The sequence below is a fragment of the Metarhizium robertsii genome, assembly GCF_000187425.2.
Source record: "Metarhizium robertsii ARSEF 23 chromosome Unknown MAA_Scf_1, whole genome shotgun sequence".
Taxonomy (NCBI): Eukaryota; Fungi; Ascomycota; class Sordariomycetes; order Hypocreales; family Clavicipitaceae; genus Metarhizium; species Metarhizium robertsii.
This window is the reverse complement of record NW_011942149.1, coordinates 3,860,346-3,879,666: the sequence shown is the minus strand read 5'-3', so window position 1 is coordinate 3,879,666 and position 19,321 is coordinate 3,860,346. Positions and strand designations below refer to the sequence as shown.

The following is a 19,321-nucleotide window of genomic DNA, read 5'->3' as shown; positions in this document are numbered from 1 at the left end:
GGTGAGGAGGGGAGGAGGAAGTTTGAGGTTGGCAGCGTTTGAGAGATCAATGCGATGAGGACCAGGGCGTCTTGGGCGGCGCTAGGCGCTGGGCGATGACGGATTTAGCAGGGCGTCCGGGGCACCGGTGACCTATTGATCCCTGTCGCATCAATCAATATGGATCATGCAGTCATCCAGAACATTGAAGCCCTGCAGTGTGCAACGCGTGACGTCTGGTGCCAATTAAACTCTGATGCACGCCACCGGGGTCGCGGACGCTGCCAGATCAGCGGGTTCGACAGGGATCAGTCAAACACATACGTACTACCAAGTTACGAGCAGGGACGTGACTGACACTTCAATGTTGGTGGTGAATCTAGTGTCTGGTGTTCAACATTGGAGCCCGCTTCGCCGACGGACAACACGGGCAATGCTCTTCATGACTAAATCATTTCCATTCTGGCTGTCGGCGAGGCGTCAATTTAAATGTCGCCGCTTCAAAAGAGCCACGTTTCCCCCGGATGCCGCTAAACTATTCTCTCCCAGCAGGCGCACCCTTCATGACGTGGTCCGTCCCAGCGATTTCACCAGACGGGCGTTTTGATCGCTGGAGCCTGGGAAACAGCCCACCAGACGTATCCCGTAAGAATCATCCGTACTCTATCCAAGGCAGTTCACTGGTGCAATATCCACACCTCGTTTGCGTCACCACGACATACGCATTGTATCATTGATAACAGTAGTAACTACTATACCCAGCCTAGGCTTGTAAAGCCGTCTATTGTGTTTCTTCCGCCACCAGTACCCCCTGCCTATGCCGTAGTCAACTCAGCCAATAAACCCTCGCAACTTGGCCTCGTCCATGATGCCCGTCTCATCCAGCCTAGCCGTCTCGACAATCTCGCCATTCACACGCTCATACCTGGCAAGCGTCGGGACGCCATTGACATTCCAATTCTTTCGAAACACATTCTCGGGGTCCCTCCATCTACGTCACCGTGTCAGCTGTCTGTCCTTGTAGCACTATTCCACCACGGACGAGGTGTGTCGCAAAGAGAAGAGAGGAGACGCACTCTGGCCTCTGGCCAACTTGAACCACAGACACGGTCGGTGCCTCGTCGCCGCCAAACGCGGCCTGGATGTGCGGCCACGAGGCCCGAACGTCGGGGCACCACGGCTGCTTGGTCTCGGGGTCTTCCGAGGAGATGAAGACGAGAAAGGCTCTCGAGGCGGAATCAGGCAGTGGGAGCTGCTTGGCGGAGGGGGGGACGACCAAGCTTCTCGAGATGGGCATCTTGTCTGGAAGAGAGCCAAGAGAACAGCGGTGAAAGTTATCTCGGTGCGCTGGTGGGTATTTAATTCAAGGCTTGAGAAGAAATTTGATGTCAATGAATTTGGAGGCGAAATACCGGCAACCGAAACGCCTGGTTCTTTCCCAATGGTTTTCGTCGGCTCGAGAGAGAGCTTCTGTGGGCCGCTGTTGCGGGGTAGGTAGCCTTTTGCTCGTCTTGACCTGAATTCTGTCGTATACTTGTAAGTTGTGCGGGCTGGCTGATCAGGTCAATACCATCGTGAGAGCTCGACGATTGCTGGAGATGAATAGAGGAGGAGCCGTTTCACGAATATTCCTCTAGGTGACGAAATGGTGGTGCGAGTTGCGTCGAAATGGCGCCTTTGTTGTTTTGTCTGATTGGTTGCCAGTTTGGAACGGCAAAGTGAGCGACGGCCACACGATAAGTAATTACACAAGAGTAGTCCTGGCGACTATATCCTTGAGGGCTTGATTGACTGTTGTGTAATCGGAATTAGGAATATGTCTAGTAGTTGCCGACTCCCGAGGTGTTGAGGTGATCCGGTGACATTGCTTCGTCGTCCAATGCCCTTGTTGGGTGGCTTGCTTAACATCACACCATCAATCAATTGCACCCGTTTACATTTTTTTTCATTTAAATTCCGTGATACACAGAAGAGACAACGCAGCAGCTACAGAAAAAAAGAAAAAAAGGATAGGCGATCGATGCAGCAACCTTCCGGGAGCAACGCGCTTCAAGATGTGCGCCAACACCAATCATCTCGGCCTTTCTACAATTAGCCACAGATACATCTCCGTGTAACTACGAGCTGTACACGACTCTTCTCGGCACGCCATGCTCTGACGGACATTTCCTAAAACCATGGCCGGCGTTGTTTCGGCTCAACACTCTACGTCGAACCACTCACACCAGGCGACGCTTCAGGCCACAGTTCCCTGGCAATATCACCAACCAGCCTGAGCTTGTCAAACATCTTCTGCTCCGTCATGCCATCCGCGCCGACGGAGACACTGGCAAACCCGCACTGCGGGCTGATGCCAATGTCGGCCATGGCCTCGGCGACGCTCCGGCCCTGTCCGCGGGCGATGATCCCCGCGGCCTCGCGCACGCGGCTCTTGACCGTCTCGGCGTCCTCGAGCCGCGCGTCCTTGGTGGTCACGACGCCCAGCACGACGTTCTTGCCCCTGGGCAGGAAGCGGAGCGGCTCGAACCCCCCGGAGCGCGGGTCGTCGTACTCGAGGAAGAAGGTGTCGTAGTCGAGGGTGGTGAAGAACTTTTGGGCGATTTTTTCGTACGACCCCTCGCTGAAGTGCACCGATTTGGAAAAGTTGCCTGCCAGTCAACAAGGAAGAAGAGATTAGGCACCCGCCAGTCATGTCATGGCGTCCTGCGGCGTTGGACAGGCCTCACCTCTGCATACGTGAAGCCCGACATGCATGTCGGCAGGCCGGCCGGCAATGCAGTCATTGTGCGCCCTCAGGTACAGGTCCAGCAGGCGGTCGGGATCGTCGCCCTCGGCGCGCAGGGACGCGACCATGTCGTCGGAGCAAAAGTAGGCGAGGGTCGGGTCGTCAATCTGCAGGTTGCGCAGGCCGGCGTCGTACAGGGTCCGGATCTCCCGGCGGTAGGCACTCGCCAGGTCGGCGAAGAAGGCCTCGTCGTCGGGATAGACGCTCGCCGTGTAGGATTTACCCGGGGCCAGGCGGAGGTGGAAGTAGCACGGCGGCGGCATGGTGAACTTGCAGGCGGCGCGCAGCTCCTCGGGCACCGAGCCGCGCAGGAGCTTCCAGTCGTCGAGGTACGGGCTGGCGTCGTAGGCGATCCTGTCCTCGCACACGGCGGCCATCATGTACTGCCGCCCAGCCTTCTTGAGGGCCGCGATGGGCGGCGCCGACGGCCGCGCGAGCTCCCACGGCACGGGGCTGACTTGCCGGAACCCTCCCAGCTTCTCGAAGAATCCCGAGAAGTAGTACTTGCGGTCGAACTCGCCCGATGACAGGGCGCGGACGCCGTGGGCGCGCTGCTTGTCGACAATGTCGGCGATGGCGTCCCGTTGGGCCTCGCGGAGCTGGGCGGCGGTGACGGTGCCGGCGTCGGCCTGCTCCTGGAGGCTGGACAGGGCCGACGGCCGTATCAGCGAGCCAATGTGGTCCGCGTGGAATGGCAGCTTGTGGCCCGTCATGATGCGAGTGCAGAGGGCGAGCGTGTTGGGCGGGAGAGTCGAGTCCGCGTGAGCTGCGTCGCCGGCCATCTGCCGGTACTTGTAGTATCGCATTGGGGCCTTTTCCCCTCGCGAGGAGACATCAGTTCAGGCCATGGACGTTGGGACTTGGGAAGCATCAATCAGCGGCAAGATGACGTGCCGAGGGCTGCTCTTTTTCCCTTTCCGTGTCCAGGCACTTGACGAAACAAACGACTCCTGCCTCTGGGAGGAATAGGCAAGCCCACCGAGCGAGGAGGGGCGCGTGATTGGTCATGTGCTCGACAAGGATCTGCTCCGTAATCGTCGTCCCGCATCCAATGCCACCCCAAACTCTTCTTTTCGCCCGTCTCCGATTGAAGCAGGGAACGGCTCGCACCGCGTGGTGGGGATGGGGCTCATAAACGGTGGATAACGTCAAGTCGAATTTCAATGTTCCAGCGGCTAAATTCACATTGACAGTTCCAACTTCTGGCACATCAACTCGAGCGGCCAAGTATAGAGCTCTAGCAATAGTTGCCGAGAGACGAGGCAACGGCATGGTCATGTCGACGGTCTGGTTGCCGAGATATCAACCCGTCAGGGCACCAACTTGTACAGATAGCCAAATCTCCCTCGTTCCCGCGTGCATCCTACCATCTTTTCGTCCTGTTACAGCCCATCATGGACGGCAAACTTTCAATGACGCTGTTTCGCTTCTGAGCAGATGAGCGCATATGACCTGTCAGCTCCATCAGTATGGTTCTGGTACGGAATACATGTACGTGGCATTTGTTTTCATATTGATTTCCCTGCCCTCCCTTGATCCAGCCCCGGGAGGTATGTGACATGTCGAACGCGTCCCATCCATACCGAAGCCGCGTCTTCAGCAGTTTCACCTCAGCCAGCTGGACTGTTGAAAAAAAAAAAAGTGCAAACCTGTGTCAAATCCGTTGACTGAGTTGGTTTATTTTCGGAAGCTCGATCTCGCCCCTGCTCTTGCCAAGCACAACAGTCGAGTTGCCATGGTCTGACATGAATTGTTAGGAAAATCCCCAAATCACACTCCCAAAAACCGAAAATTAATCACATCAACCAACTTGAAGCCATGTACTTCCAGCTGTGGACTTTTCACCGGACCGATTCAAATACGCAGACACACGTCTTTCACTCCTATCCGCCGTCCCAGCAGCGTGTCTTCGTATCTTGTACTTGACAATTTCCAGAGAACTACCCTATACCGACTCGCGATGCCAATTCTGAAACCCCCTCTCCACTCTCCGCCCAGACGTGGCATCCCCAAGCCACGCGTTTGTCTCACTCGCCCAACCCGTGTCCACGACGGCACGTCGGCAGCCTCCCGGCCCCTCAAGGCGCCAACAAGGTTCCCTGGGCCGTCAATCGATTAAAGTTTGTCTACGCTGCCTCCGCTCCCCTGGTCCTTGATCCTCTACGAACCATTGCCCGACGACGACGTCCTGCCAATTGAACAATCTCCCACGTCTTGGACTGCCCACGTCCCGGGCCAATGCGTTGTCGTGTTTGCATTTGTATTTGTATGGAGCAGTGCCGATTCCACGGGGACATTCCTGGAACGCGCCACGATGCCAAATGAGACAAACGCCGAGGAGAGGTTTGTTCAGGCTCTCTACAGAAAGTCAAGGGATGGCAGCTCCCTTTGATCGTCAAACGCCAGACGTCAAACGCGGGTCCTCGGTCCGCTAGTGCTCGCACGCAACGACTAGTCACATTGACTACAGCCTACGGTCCCGCGCGTCACGGATCATGAACGAATGGGAGTGTGAAGCTGTATACGGAGTACCTCCTAGTGGTATTGGCAGAGACCTCGAGCTCTATCCTGGTCGAAAGGAATACGGACAAGAAAAAAACGCCAACACTATTTCCCCGATTATAGCATGAATGCATTGTGTCTACTTGACCGGCTCAAACGTCACATTACATGGCATACGAGTTTGTCGAAATTCGACCCCGATGGCCCGATGGCCACAGCGTCTTCGAATGCGCATCTGGCTGAGTAGCCGGGGGTTGAGTATATACGCGCCTTGGTCTTGCGGCGGCCTGGCGCAGGCTGGAATTTGAACCAGTGTAAGTCCAACAGTCATGTACCATCTCACATGAAGCTTTGCTTCTAGAGCCCTCTTGACTCGTGTGCCAGCTTTCATGCCATGCACAGCCTGTGGTCATTGCAGTTGAGACACAACATCAATGGCGTGTCCCGATGCAGCCAAACCAGCATTCTTGTCAAAGGCAGAATTCACAACCTCGAGCTTCGGTATGTGAACGACGTGGACGGGGGTGTTGCAGATGCTGCTGATTCGAGACGCGTCTGAACCATTCAAAGTCCTCGCCGGCGGTTATAAACGACGCAAAATCTCACCAGACGCTCAAGTCTCCATTCCCTTCCCTTCCCATCCACGTCACCACTAAGCCTCGATTTCATTCACTAACAGGACTCCCCGAGAGCTTATTCATTCTTTACCTTCACATTCATTTTCTTCCCCAAATCCCACCATGCGTTACGTACTCCTCGCCCTCGGCGCGGGCAACCTGGGTATGGCCATGTTCACCAACACGACCGACGGTCAAGAAACTGCTGGCAAGGCTGTTTCCAACACCTTGCCCGCTGTTGTCGGAGACTATGAGCTCCTCGGATGCTCTGCCGCCAATGATGACTTCAAGAGCTTTGTTCAGGTTGCATCTACTGATCACATGGACCTCGACTTTTGCAGTGCCAGTTGCCATTCCAAGTTCATGGCTGTCAGTGGCAAGTAAGTAGCCGTTTTTGAACATGTCCAGTCAGGAGACGTCGAACAAGACTCGGCTAATCAAGAGACACCAGGGACTGCTTCTGTGGTGAAAAGGCCGATGCGGCTCAGAAGCTCGATGCCGGCATGTGCAACAGCCCTTGCCCAGGCAATCAGGCTCAGTCATGTGGTGGCAACGGAGGTGGCAACACGCGTCGCGATGGCGCTGCCCCCATGAAGGCCGTCTCCATGTACGTGCGTTCCCAGGCTGCTGAGGCTGGCGGTGCTATTACCAAGACCATCACCACCACCAAGGTTGCCACCGTTACCAAATGCTCTTCCACCGTCACCAATTGCCCCGTGGGCAAGCCTACCTACGTCGTGACCAAGGTCACCGAGGCCTGTCCTCGTCCAACAGAGGCGATTGAGTGGCACAAGAAGAAGATTACCTGCTATGGCGGTCACTGCGCCCCCGAGATTCCTCGCCAGAGCGAGAAGCAGCGCGTCATCTGTGACGGCGCCGAGTGCCACGCTGAATCCTGCTACAACAAGGACTGGAGCAGCCTCGTCCTTTGCAAGGGCGACGACTGCAAGTGGTCTACGAGTGACGATGACCGCTGGTTCGAGAAGAAGATTGTGTGCTTCGACAGCAAGTGCGCATGGGAGAACTGCCACGGCGACGAGTGCCACAAGAAGTTTGTCTGCAGGGGCGATGAGTGCAAGCATGAGAGCTGCTCCGGTGATGACTGCCACAAGAAGTTTATCTGCGACCAGAAGGGTGACAACTGCAAGCTTGCGCCCCCATGCAACGGAAAGGACTGCCCCAAGCCGCCTGCTCCATGCCACAACAAGTGCCGCAAGCCTCAACCCCCCCCTCCTTGCCATGGCGATAACTGCAGGGCCGTTCCCTGCCAAGGCAACGATTGCGTGAAGCCCGTCCGTCCCACAGGCACAAGCAGAGGCACAGGCACAGGCGCCGGCAGAAACACTGGCACCGGCAGAAGCACTGGCACCGGCTCCATCTACCCTCACCCTATTCCCACTGGCCCTCCTATTGTCGCTGGTGCTGGCAACGTGGTTGCCAACGTCATCGGTGCGGCTGCCGGTCTCCTCCTTGTCCTGTAAATGGATACATAGGTATAAGAATAACATTAATCGACTTTGATTCTTCCGCAGTGGAGTGGTGGACGCTGCCACGCATTTAACTTTGGGATGAGGTTTGGATTCATAATTTGGAGTTTTGGGAGTTATTGCGTTGAATAACGCACGAGAGGTTGGATGTCATGTGTCTTTTCACCTCTAGACTTGCTCTGAGAGAAAATCTCTTGTCAGATTTGTCACGTGCGGCGGTAAATCGAGAGCAAAGTTGACAAAACAAAAACATATAATCTTGCCCACGATGTGAACTGTGATTGGCGAAATTTGTTCTTGCAAATAGCAAGAGGCTCGAGATGTGGTTTTGTATACCAAGCATATTATCAGATACATCGCCTGGCGCATGCTCCTCGTCACATGAACCACGCAAGTTGTGCGTCCATGGTAGTCTCGGTCTCCCAGTTACGGTGGCGGTCTGGAGGAAAGCGATGACTCGCCGGATACTTGGAGGCAAACCTGCAACATGTGGACGTGCCGGAGAGTCCACAGGCCATGCAGTGGGAAAAATTGTGAGACCCATGTCAGAAGTATTGGCCTGTATGTGTTACCAGCCGTTCCTGGTTGCCTTTTGTCTTGTGGTACTACCAAACGGACGCCTTCTGCTCGCGATGGCATTCAACAAGGCGGCTGATGTGACAAGACGTGAGAAATTAGGACTATAGACAGTCAGTGCTCCCTATTTCTGGGCTCACACTCTCGCCGCAGCACACTAGAGAGTCATGCTGACGTTGACGAGTTCGAGATTACGGCTAACATTGTGCTGTGGTGGTCATGTAGCTCGTCTCCCCGCCATCTCTCTGTACTATCTAGGTGTTACAACGATGGAGACATACTAAATACTATTATAATTCTCGCAAATCTTCTCACGCACCACAATGAATTGTACTTACATGCGGTTAATTGTCCTGGCTACTCCGTATTGGGGAAAATGTTTGCACAAGGGGAGGCATAAGCGAGTGAGACTGTGGAACGACCAAAGACGGGACAAGGACAGGCCGACACCAAAGTACCAGACTTTGATGGTTCATCGATTCACTACCGACATGATGGGACTAAGAAAAGCAGTGTCACACTATACCAAAAGATCCACTGAAGGCGATTGGTGAGCTGTACATATGTACATGCATGGTAGAAGTGATCGGTGTGGACCTGTACACATTTATCCTTTTTTTTTTCTTTCTTTTTCTTTTTAGCTCACTCCGAATTGAGATGGTTGGAAAAACAAGGCCAGGCTAAAAATAGCTACACAGAATAGTACTACTTTGTGCAAAAGCCTGGAGATATGGAGGGAGCCCTGGGCGGGTGTGATACAGCGACTTGGTAAGTCGACCGTTGATCTGCCCCAGCTTTTTTCTGTGTCTTAAAGCTCAATTAAAGATCATTAGACAGACGAAATTCGTGCGTAGCGGTCCGTCGGGTGAATTTTTGAGAGAAACAGCTCTTGGAGACCAACAGCGTGCTTCGCAAATCGTACTTTCATGCATATAGCGACAGGGCGGACAATGTGGTTTCGAGGTAGGACAGCTCGTTGCGGTTGTAATTGACCCGAGGGTTTGGTTCGGCGTAAATTTGGCTTGTAGCCCAAGTTCTGCCAGAATGTTACCTCTTGTGATACCATATCCATTATGATTTCCCACGTGTAGTTTCGAAACGGCCAACCGGTCTCGGGGGAGTTAGATTGTTCACGTCCACCATCGTGGCCTGTTGACGGTCGCCCTGCTAATGGGATGACGTTGTCTGCACCATCGAGGCAATCCCAATTGTATCGGAGCGCGAAATCTCATGCTATCACAGCGTTTTGTACAAATACAAAATAGGACTGCGACATTGGGTAAATATGATACGCACAAAGCGGCGTGATCATGGAATTGATTGCCGGTCCGCCTCCCCTCTGTGGTAGGAGACAGTGCAACGACTCTAACTCATGAGTTGCGTACTGATCTGGTTGACTCCGCCATATACCATTACCATTCGCGGTCAACGGTAGGCAAGGAATACCGCAACGGGTCAATGCATGACAGGGAACACGCCTGACCCAACAAACACAAGATCCACGTTTACCGGGGCGGGCTAGCGCATGTTTTCGTGAGCACATTGCTCCCTCGTCCAGCCTTTGTCATTTGATGAACGAATAATGGCGTAGTGGCACGGGGAGTAAGCCATCAAGCCATGTATAACCTCGTTCAGGGTGGGCTGCGAATGTCTATCCTGTATGGTCTATTATATCCAGCCTCATGACGCCCAGTGTGTTTAATGGTAGCCGGCACGGTTGGCGTATCATCTCTGGCGCCTTGACCTGGGGTTCTGAGCGCCAACCTTCCCAGCTTCGGGGTACGGCGGTCTCTGTAACCTGAACGGCCTTGGATGTGTGGCAGGGCTGGCGTCCTGGTCCGTCGGGGCGTCCACACCCGTTTGCTAGTAGGCAGAAGGCGAGCGAATGTGGACTGGAAGTGCAGCTTTCTTGAGCGAGTTCCAGCAGTTTGGGCCGACTGTCATGATGCATCACACAACTCGCCTCTTTTTGCGTACGGAGTCCTGAACGTCCTGGCCGTCTGGCAGCGACGTGGCTTCGGGTTTCCTGGCTTTCCATCATTAGCATGCGCCGCTGTTGTCCGGACTTGGTGGTTCATGCCTAGGCCCCGACCCGCGCGGGTAGCAAGACGTCTGGTAGCTCAGTGAGCTGATTGAGGAGTTGAGGGAATCCAGGTCGCTGGCTTGTCTTCTGGCTTGATTCCCGCAGCACGATTGTCTGGTGCGTGAGGGCCAAGAACCGGCCTCGATCAGTTGACGAGAACCAGGTCGCACCTGCCTTTAAGGGTTGAGCAAGCGTGACTTCCTACAGCACGTCGCAACAACCGAACACACCGAGCGTCTTCGCCTCACACCACGTGTGCATGTTGACTGGCAGATTGAATATTGGCTCGGGCAGCAGCAGCAGTCTGGTTCTTGAGGCGCCGCCTATCAGCAGCCATCGTCACAGCCTTCGGCTTCATCATAGCTTTCAAGGTTCATACTTCCTCACACTTCGCAATCCTGCACTCCTGCTCTCTCACACTGTCGTCGGTTGGACTTTGGAACACCCGTCCGGCACTAATTTACCCCATCTCGGGGACCAGTGGCAAGTGGGACCAATCGATTGCAACAAGACAAACGACAGCAGAGCACAAGCAGAGCAGAGTCGAACAAACCAGACCTTGGTTAACCCCCGAAGCTCACAGCTAGACACGTCGCCGTGCGGTATTTAGCCTTGCGATCCAGGCGCTGCTCGTTTTTCTTCATCAAACGTCAGACATTCGGATTGAGTCTCCAGAAACTGAACATCCACATCTCGCTTCCAATACTCCCTATCCCTAACGAGCGCCGAGCTTTGTGTAGCCGGAATTTGAGAGACACATTTAAATACCAGGCTATTGTGCTTTGACCAATACCGGATCCGTCAACCCAAAGCACAGGGCACTGGATGACCATTTATACCCCTCTGGAATAGAAGGCGGCACGCTGCACTACCTCTCGAAACCGAGTCCATGGCAGAGGGTTTGTCCAACACAAGTCCTTGTTCCACAGCGAGGAGAACCATCTAGCCTATCCTTCGAGAAGCGGGTACGTGGTCAGGCATATTGCTTATAACAAGCCCATCGCCTGTCTCGCTTGACGAAGAGATCTGCGACACCGTGAGCAGCTCCGGATTCAACTACCTTGTTGGTGTATGGCCAAAAGAATACATTCGAAACTCGCGCAAAATGCTTGGAAACACGGCCTTCACATTTACGCCAGATACGGCATCGATTTCATCGAGGGGGACCTCCATCTCCGTCGCCACGTCAAACGAAGCCGCCATCATTCGTTGCATAGAAAATGGAGAGTATGTGGATGGACAAGAAATTGATGATGATACCCGCAGTTTGACCTCAAGCGTCCGACAACATATCGTTGATGGGGGCCTACGATACCACGCATATCACGCAGGGCAGTACGCCTTCCCAAATGATGAGAATGAACAATACCGAGACAATCTGAAGCACGTAGTGACGTTGCACTTGTGTGGGGGAATATACTTTTTCGCCCCGATACACGAGCTTCTTCAGAGAGGCGCGTATGTTCTCGATCTGGGTGAGTGAAACAACGCTCCAATCCTCTGACACCCCATCATCCACGCCTGCTAATATCGTCAGGCACGGGAACTGGCGCATGGTGCGTAGAAAGTAAGTTGTCATTCTAAATTCATGTAGTTGCAACCATATAGTTCCTTAACTGACCATCCTTTTCCAGTGGCGGACCTGTATCCAAACTCAACTTTTGACGGCATGGACTTGTCACCAATACAACCTGATTGGGTGCCCCAAAATGTATCATTCATGGTTGACGATATTGAGCACGAGGCAGGGTGGACCTATGGGGAGAATGAGCTGGACTACATTCATGTTCGACACTTGATACATTCTATCAAGGATCGAAGAGAGATGTGGAGGCGAATTTACAGGTACTTTCAACACCCAGCTATGCTATTGTTATGCTACAAGCTGTTGCGTAAAGCTTGCATGGCTAACTCTATGTCCACAGTCACCTCAAACCAGGTGGATATGTTGAGGTGCAGGAATTCAAGTACGCAGCTGCTTGCGACGACAATTCTTGCGATGGTCCCTATGCATGGCGAGACTTTCTGAACTACTTGGCTGCTGGACTAGAGGCTCTTGGATCGGACCTGTACGGCATACAGTATGTCGAAAGGGAGCTTCTTGAAGCCGGCTTCCAGGAGCTCCACTACCAGGACTTGAAATGCCCCCTTGGGCCTTGGGCTAAACTGTTACGTCTTCAAGAGTGTGGGCATCTTCTACGAGACATAGTAAATTCTGGATTGGAAGGTCTTACTCGTCGACCATTTCGAGATGGTTTAAAGTGGACACCCTTACAGATTCAAATGTTTTTAATCGATGTACGGAAGGATGTGAATCGGGTTGAGAATGGCATACCACCTTTTCACAGCTATTTTCCTTTTAGGAGCATTTACGCACGAAAACCCATGGTAACTTGATGTTGGATAGTATGGGTGAAGCTTGAATTAGTGGATTAACTGGAAGTCTAAATCAAGATGACGCCATTGAGCGGCATACAAGACATGGTCGAGTGCATTTCCCTTGCTTCAGCACCCAAGCTTGGACGAGAAGACGGATATGGAATCACGTTATTTCAGCCGATGTGTTGCTGTGCATAGCAAGGCAAAGGATGCCGTAAAGCTTGCATAAGGCGGTGACATTAAATCATTTTACAATGGAAGGTGTTTTATGATCTAATATCATTGTCATTACGATGAATAGCAGCCTGAGTTCAGGGCCAGGAACAAATTTATTAATTTTTTTTCTAAAAATAGGAAGCCATGGTCTAAAGCTAGTGCCGTTGAAAATGATCGGCAAAACGTTAATACCGTCAGTTAGTTTCTCAAGTCATGACGTATCAATTAAACTTTCTTATATGCATATCGACCTAGTCGAGTACATTGTACTCGATGTAGTCCATGATACCTCTGCATGAAAAGGCGTATTCCCCCGCCACAGGATAACCTCGCGGACCATGGAAACAATGGAAGTAGCACTTAAATCTGCTTCCAGAGCAAATACTTTTTGGTGATGAGTCTACAGGCGCTACTAGGCGAGTCACGAACAGATAGGATCAAGGGGTGCGCTTTCTATAGCAAATACAACATACTCAATGTGATCTTGGTACTTGGCCAGCTACCAGCTGAGCGTACTGAATACGAAATGTGATCCAAGTCGCAGACTGGCCATTCGATGACCAAGTTCCATCAAAGATGAACTACGTGTCTACCTTGATCGTGCTATCATCAAGACTCTCTCGATTCTAGAATGCTCTCCTTCTGCGGCACTCAAATTCTAGTTCCGCGCTATAGTCAAGCCTCCAGGGACGGAGGTAGTTTATTTCTATACCATCATACATGTCCAAGTTAACTTTCTTGGCTTCTCGTAGCTGGCTGTCATTTGCAATGCCATATGTAGAGGCCCCTGGCCCCAAGGAAAGGTTCTGTCTTTCTGTTTCCTATTCATCGCTTCTCGCCTTCATCTCACATTACTCTGCTTCCAAATCCACAAGCACTGTTCAAAAAAATTCGTCTTTTATTCCCTTCTTGGGCTTACCACCTCTTCTACTTGTGTCTCATACTCCAGACCAGCTTGCATCAGACCACACAAACAAACAACTGGTTTGAGAGTTCAGCATCCTTCTGCGTCGGACCACAAAAACAACCAACTGCTTTGAGAGCTCTTATTACATACATGAGCATCTTTCTGCATCAGACCACAACAACAACCAACTGGTTTGAGAGCTCTTATTAAATACATCAAACCTCTTTCTGCATCAGACTACCAAAACAAACAACTAGTTTGAGCGCTCTTATTAAATACACCAAACATCTTTCTGCATCAGATCAAAAAAACAACAAACTGGCTTGAGAGCTCTCATCAAATACATCATCAAACATCTTTCTATATCAGACCACAAAAACAACCAACTGAGCTCTCATCAAATACACCAAACATCTGTCTGCATCAGACCACAAAAACATACAACTGGTTTAAGAACCCTCACCAAATACATCAAACATCTGTCTGTACCAGACCATAAAAAACAACCAACTGAGCTCTCATCAAACACACCAAACATCTGTCTGTATCAGACCATAAAACCAACCACCTGAGCTCTCATCAAATACACTAAACAACTTTCAAACACAAAAAACAAACAAAAATGGAGTCCATCGAATTGGATCACCAGCAACTCGATGAAATTACCATGGCCGACTCTCCTTACGAAGTCATGGCCGACTCTCCTTACGAAGTCATGGCCGACTCTCCTTACGAAGTCATGGCCGACTCTCCTTACGAAGTCATGGCCGACTCTCCTTACGAAGTCATGGCCGACTCTCCTTACGAAGTCATGGCCGACTCTCCTTACGAAGTCATGGCCGACTCTCCTTACGAAGTCATGGCCGACTCTCCTTACGAAGTCATGGCCGACTCTCCTTACGAAGTCATGGCCGACTCTCCTTACGAAGTCATGGCCGACTCTCCTTACGAAGTCATGGCCGACTCTCCTTACGAAGTCATGGCCGACTCTCCTTACGAAGTCATGGCCGACTCTCCTTACGAAGTCATGGCCGACTCTCCTTACGAAGTCATGGCCGACTCTCCTTACGAAGTCATGGCCGACTCTCCTTACGAAGTCATGGCCGACTCTCCTTACGAAGTCATGGCCGACTCTCCTTACGAAGTCATGGCCGACTCTCCTTACGAAGTCATGGCCGACTCTCCTTACGAAGTCATGGCCGACTCTCCTTACGAAGTCATGGCCGACTCTCCTTACGAAGTCATGGCCGACTCTCCTTACGAAGTCATGGCCGACTCTCCTTACGAAGTCATGGCCGACTCTCCTTACGAAGTCATGGCCGACTCTCCTTACGAAGTCATGGCCGACTCTCCTTACGAAGTCATGGCCGACTCTCCTTACGAAGTCATGGCCGACTCTCCTTACGAAGTCATGGCCGACTCTCCTTACGCAGTCATGGCCGACTCTCATTACGCAGTCATGGCCGAAGCACCCTTGGCTGGCCCTCTTTATTCTTTCGGCGGCATCACCTCATCAACAATACTTGCCTCTATTGAGACTCCAGAGGACTGGGAAGATTCAAGCTACCAGGTCTCAACCAGAGAGACCCCCATCAAAGAAGAGACTCCCATCAAGGAAGAAATTACCACCAATGAAGAGATTTTCCTCTACGACGCTCCTCTCAGAGAAGGGACTCCCATCAAACAAGAGTTCGAGGACACTCTCCTGGAAGATATCCCACTACAAGATATCTCACTCCAAGATGTCAGAGAAGGGACTCCCATCAAACAAGAGTTCGGAGACATTCCCGTCCAAGATATCCCACTCCAGGAGGCCTCAGACGAAGAGCCCTCAGACGAAGGAGCGTCAGGAGACGACGACAGCGACGACGAAGACGAAATGTTCAACAAAGACAACCGGTGCCTACTGTGCCTCAAGTCGTGCACCTACAACAACAGGGCAGACCACCGAAGAATCCACTGCCTCCAAGGCCCTCAGGGCGTGGCAGTCCCCTCCAACAAACGATGCAAATGCTGCGCCATCCGCGGCGAACAATGCATCGTGGCAAAGGAGCCGTGCCGCAAGGGGCTCAACACTGTCCAGTGCTTGAGATGCATCAGCAACCACCGAGTTTGCTCCTTCAAGAAGGCTTTCAAGCGCCTCCGGATCCGCAGTCTCCGCTGCCACCCAGCAAGCTTGGCATGATCTCGAGGTTTATTCTTTTTCCCGGATCATGGTATTATGTGGCGGAATGGGCTTTGGGTTTTGTTGCACATGGCACTTGCGAAAGGCTGATGAGCCTGGGCCTGGGAGTTGGGAGTTGGGAGTTGGGCAGAAACACCATTCTGAGCTGGAAAGTTTGACTTTTGGGTTTGCTTTGGAAACTACAACTCGGATTTTGGATACCCTTGTGAATATACTTGGTTTGGTGGCACATTCTCCTGACGTATTTGACATGTCTTGCAAGGTGGTGCGTTTGCGTAGACCACCACTTCACTTGTACCATATATGCGTGCCCTGAGAAGTGAGTGATGATGGTGAGAAAACTAATTAATTTTCAGAAACGATGCTTGAAGGCCACTGCCGTTGGAATATGAATCCGTGAAATGATCAGCAGTACCATTTTCGACTATCCTGGCATATTCCCATTCCTTGCCAAATATCTCCTGCGAAATGTGAGGTTTCTGCACCTGAAGTGGCCGGCTGTCCTGAATTCTCCATGGAATGGGATAGAAGAGTGGCTTGATTCTGGCTTTGGCGTAAAGTTTGATCTCTATACTACTGGCGTTTACGTCAGTCATAGATCGTGATGTACTTCCTCCGATTTGGACACGATACTAGGGCCATTATAGAGTTTGCTTGCGTCACAGTGTCTACGTATGTATTCAGTCATCGCCTCTCCCAGCAGTGTTGGCATCATTATGCATCCTCAAGCCAAGTTTATTTCGGGTGGCGGGCTGTATGGGCTCCCCGAGCTGCCTAGATTACGACCTCATCATGATTGATTGGGCTTGGCCAACAAATCATGAGACAAATTCTACCTTGGGCTCTCGTACTCTTGCAGTAAAATGTTTTGAAAGAAATTGCTAAAGTTGCCATTGCCTTGGCATCGTCAAGCCTCTGCCCATCATCATCGCCAACTAGCTCATTTCCCGCAGACAAAGAGATTCTTTGGTGGAAAACAATGGATTGAGATGGAACCCTTTAAGCTACGTGGATTAAGGTACGTAGAATTCTCCACCCAAGATCTGATAAGGTTATTTGCGTGGGGCAAAGTCAAAATGGTGAAGAAATGTGTACGAGATTCTCGTGTGGTCTGTTCGCTTCGTAGGACTTCGACGTGAGCTTGGTCGCTGCTTTACACTCGTCAGCAGAACTGCCACACAACCCTTTCTAATTATGTAGAAGCACTCTATCTCATGGAAATCTCGGCAGGCTCGTATACGTCGCCCCGTTTTTCCCAGTACGCGGACAAGCTTGAAAGCTGATCAGTATATTCTACCTATGGACTAACAGTTTACGGAGTCCCTTGTGCTTATTTCTTTCTGTCTTGAGTAAATTGCCCAGCCTCTTCGTAAGAAGGTTGTCGTAAAGGACTGTGTTGGAGCAAAAGAGACCAGTGACAAATTAAACAGGAGTTGGCAAGAGTCATATTGTTGGAGTGTACGGAGTAGCAACAGCTGTGACTGCCACCATTAACGAGGTTCAAAAAAAAAAAAAAAGGATCGGCTTCGTAAACTTGTAGCATTCACAATCAGGTCCTCGTGATGTGGCAAAGTCCCAAACCAGGAAAAAAGTATCTAGTACATGAGTACGGGCTAGGACTTTCGTCATATTTTTCCTATACAGGGCAATGTATGGTCGGGCCCTATTAGAGGAGAAATCTGGCTCAATTTGATGACAGATGTTCAACTTGACACTGCTGGGTGATGGGCTTTTTAGCGAATGCAGAGGCAGCAGCATATTTCCCTTATGAGAAGGGCGTGTAAGTCGGCGAGAGAGATGGTGGGAAATACAGCCACATTACAGATTTAAAGAGGCATAGAGTCCTTATGGAGACCGAAAATATTACCGGGATTGAGTGCTCCTTTGACCATGACGAGACAAAGTGATGCTCCTGTCCTACTTTCATCGAGATTTCAGCAATGAGACTCTGACGACTTATGCCACGTGCCTCTAATAAATGGAATGACAGGTAATGACAACGCTACATTGTTGCATCTGGGATCGCATAAAGCGCCATGGCTTCATGGTACTGCATCGAGATTTGTACCACAAACCTCATGAACAATCGGCCCCTTATGTACAATTGAAAGGAGCACGGCTACCAAGACCAACCCAGTGCGAATAAACCACCCTTCTCAAAAATGATAATTTGGCGAACCTGCGAACATTCCTCATCCATCATGAGGCGTGTCTGTATAAACAACCCCCGAGACTGCTTTCTCCGAAAAACCGAAAGTGACACAAGCCGCTTCAAAATACAAGCATAACGACGCCAGGCAACAAAATATACCAACCCAGGACGCAAGCCATTCAGTTACTGGCTACGATGTGCCCGGACGACGTGGCATCGACGCCCACAATGGCACATGTAGCCAACCACGTCCCCAAGAACAAGCAAACCAACAGTCACGGCTGAAATTTGAGGCGAAACTTGGAAACCATTCGTCAAAATGATGATATGCCGTCAGCAAGTGTCTGCCTACAACTAGATAGAATGACCAGGCAGCCTTGCGTCCATAACTCATCCCTAGGCAACGCGCACCACTTGGCATGCACCTCCGTAATAGGGGAATATTGAAGCATCAAATATGTGAAACAACACGAACTGATTTGATTGTCCAGGTCCCACGGTGACTCACCCATGGCATGGGTGCTCAACAAGGGCATAGAGGCAGAACGCCACAACGACCGTGCTTCAAATTTTCACCACTCAGAAAGAACAGGTGGAGGAGAACTCGGGACGCGGTGACACAGAAGGCTTTGCGGTAATGGCATGTGAGCGCGTTGATGAAGGCGGTTTGCGACGCGGACAAGGTGCATGAAAATGGTCATGACACATTTTGGTGGCCAAGACGCGGAGCGCCGGCCAAAGTTGACCAGTTGGACGAGGATCGACCAAAGACGGGTTATCAGTTGACAAGTAGTAGCGCCTAGCAAATCGATACGGCAGAGATCACATGAACAGAAGCGTCTGTGGCGAACTTGTCACCCAAGCCGCGCCGACGGCAATCGTTTACACGACACTAATGTCATGTGTAAGTCGGAAAGACGGGAGGATGCTTAGCCGTCAACGGCGAGTGGAGAGTGGAGAGTTGGAGAGTGGAGAAGGCCTTGCGGGTCAGCGGATGTGGCGCCTTCCCCAATCGAATTCCGTTCCAGGGGCTTGGTTCCCATCACGTGACTATTACGTAGCCGCACCGCCACGTGGCTTGACGGGAGAAGCGTGGCCCAGCCCCCCAATCGGCAAACGTGCATGAGAGCACATCAGAGTACATGACATGAGGAGGGCACACGGGAGAAGGGCACCTGAGCAAATAGGCGGCAAGCAGTTGACAGACAGCCTGCGGATTGCGGCAGCATGCAACTAGCGGATCGGCCGTCATGGATGCATACATGGAGAGGCAGACGAGGCGACATGGACATCCAGGGGCAGCAGGGCTTACACACCCAATTGGCACGTATCAGTATCATCATCAGCCCTACATATCTGAATGCCCACCGACACACGGAGTAGCAAAGGACATACATAGTAGTACCAGAGTATCGGCCTGGGTACTACATGCCCAGGTACTAGTAGTTATGCG

General features: G+C 51.7%; 5 protein-coding genes across 5 annotated transcripts; 3 read left to right on the top strand and 2 right to left on the bottom strand.

The window, feature by feature from the left end:
- Window positions 1-810: 810 nt before the first annotated feature.
- On the bottom strand, window positions 811-1,276 carry MAA_02357 (DUF953 domain protein; the record flags this gene model as incomplete). Its single annotated transcript, XM_007820355.1, has 2 exons — window positions 811-970; window positions 1,056-1,276. 2 exons carry the CDS (start codon window positions 1,274-1,276, stop codon window positions 811-813), a joined length of 381 nt encoding a protein of 126 aa, XP_007818546.1.
- Window positions 1,277-2,184: 908 nt separating this feature from the next.
- On the bottom strand, window positions 2,185-3,570 carry MAA_02358 (Methionine synthase, vitamin-B12 independent; the record flags this gene model as incomplete). The annotated part of the gene is made up of 2 exons (XM_007820356.1): window positions 2,185-2,627; window positions 2,706-3,570. The coding sequence occupies 2 exons, from the start codon at window positions 3,568-3,570 to the stop codon at window positions 2,185-2,187; spliced, it is 1,308 nt and encodes a 435-aa protein (XP_007818547.1).
- A 2,436-nt stretch (window positions 3,571-6,006) lies between these two features.
- Window positions 6,007-7,364, top strand: MAA_02359 (Carbohydrate-binding WSC; the record flags this gene model as incomplete). The annotated part of the gene is made up of 2 exons (XM_007820357.1): window positions 6,007-6,263; window positions 6,335-7,364. The coding sequence occupies 2 exons, from the start codon at window positions 6,007-6,009 to the stop codon at window positions 7,362-7,364; spliced, it is 1,287 nt and encodes a 428-aa protein (XP_007818548.1).
- A 3,770-nt stretch (window positions 7,365-11,134) lies between these two features.
- On the top strand, window positions 11,135-12,426 carry MAA_10695 (uncharacterized protein; the record flags this gene model as incomplete). Its single annotated transcript, XM_011412413.1, has 4 exons — window positions 11,135-11,504; window positions 11,567-11,596; window positions 11,664-11,874; window positions 11,955-12,426. 4 exons carry the CDS (start codon window positions 11,135-11,137, stop codon window positions 12,424-12,426), a joined length of 1,083 nt encoding a protein of 360 aa, XP_011410715.1.
- Window positions 12,427-14,153: 1,727 nt separating this feature from the next.
- On the top strand, window positions 14,154-15,716 carry MAA_02360 (fibrinogen-binding protein; the record flags this gene model as incomplete). Its single annotated transcript, XM_007820358.1, has 1 exon — window positions 14,154-15,716. One exon carries the CDS (start codon window positions 14,154-14,156, stop codon window positions 15,714-15,716), a length of 1,563 nt encoding a protein of 520 aa, XP_007818549.1.
- Window positions 15,717-19,321: the final 3,605 nt, after the last annotated feature.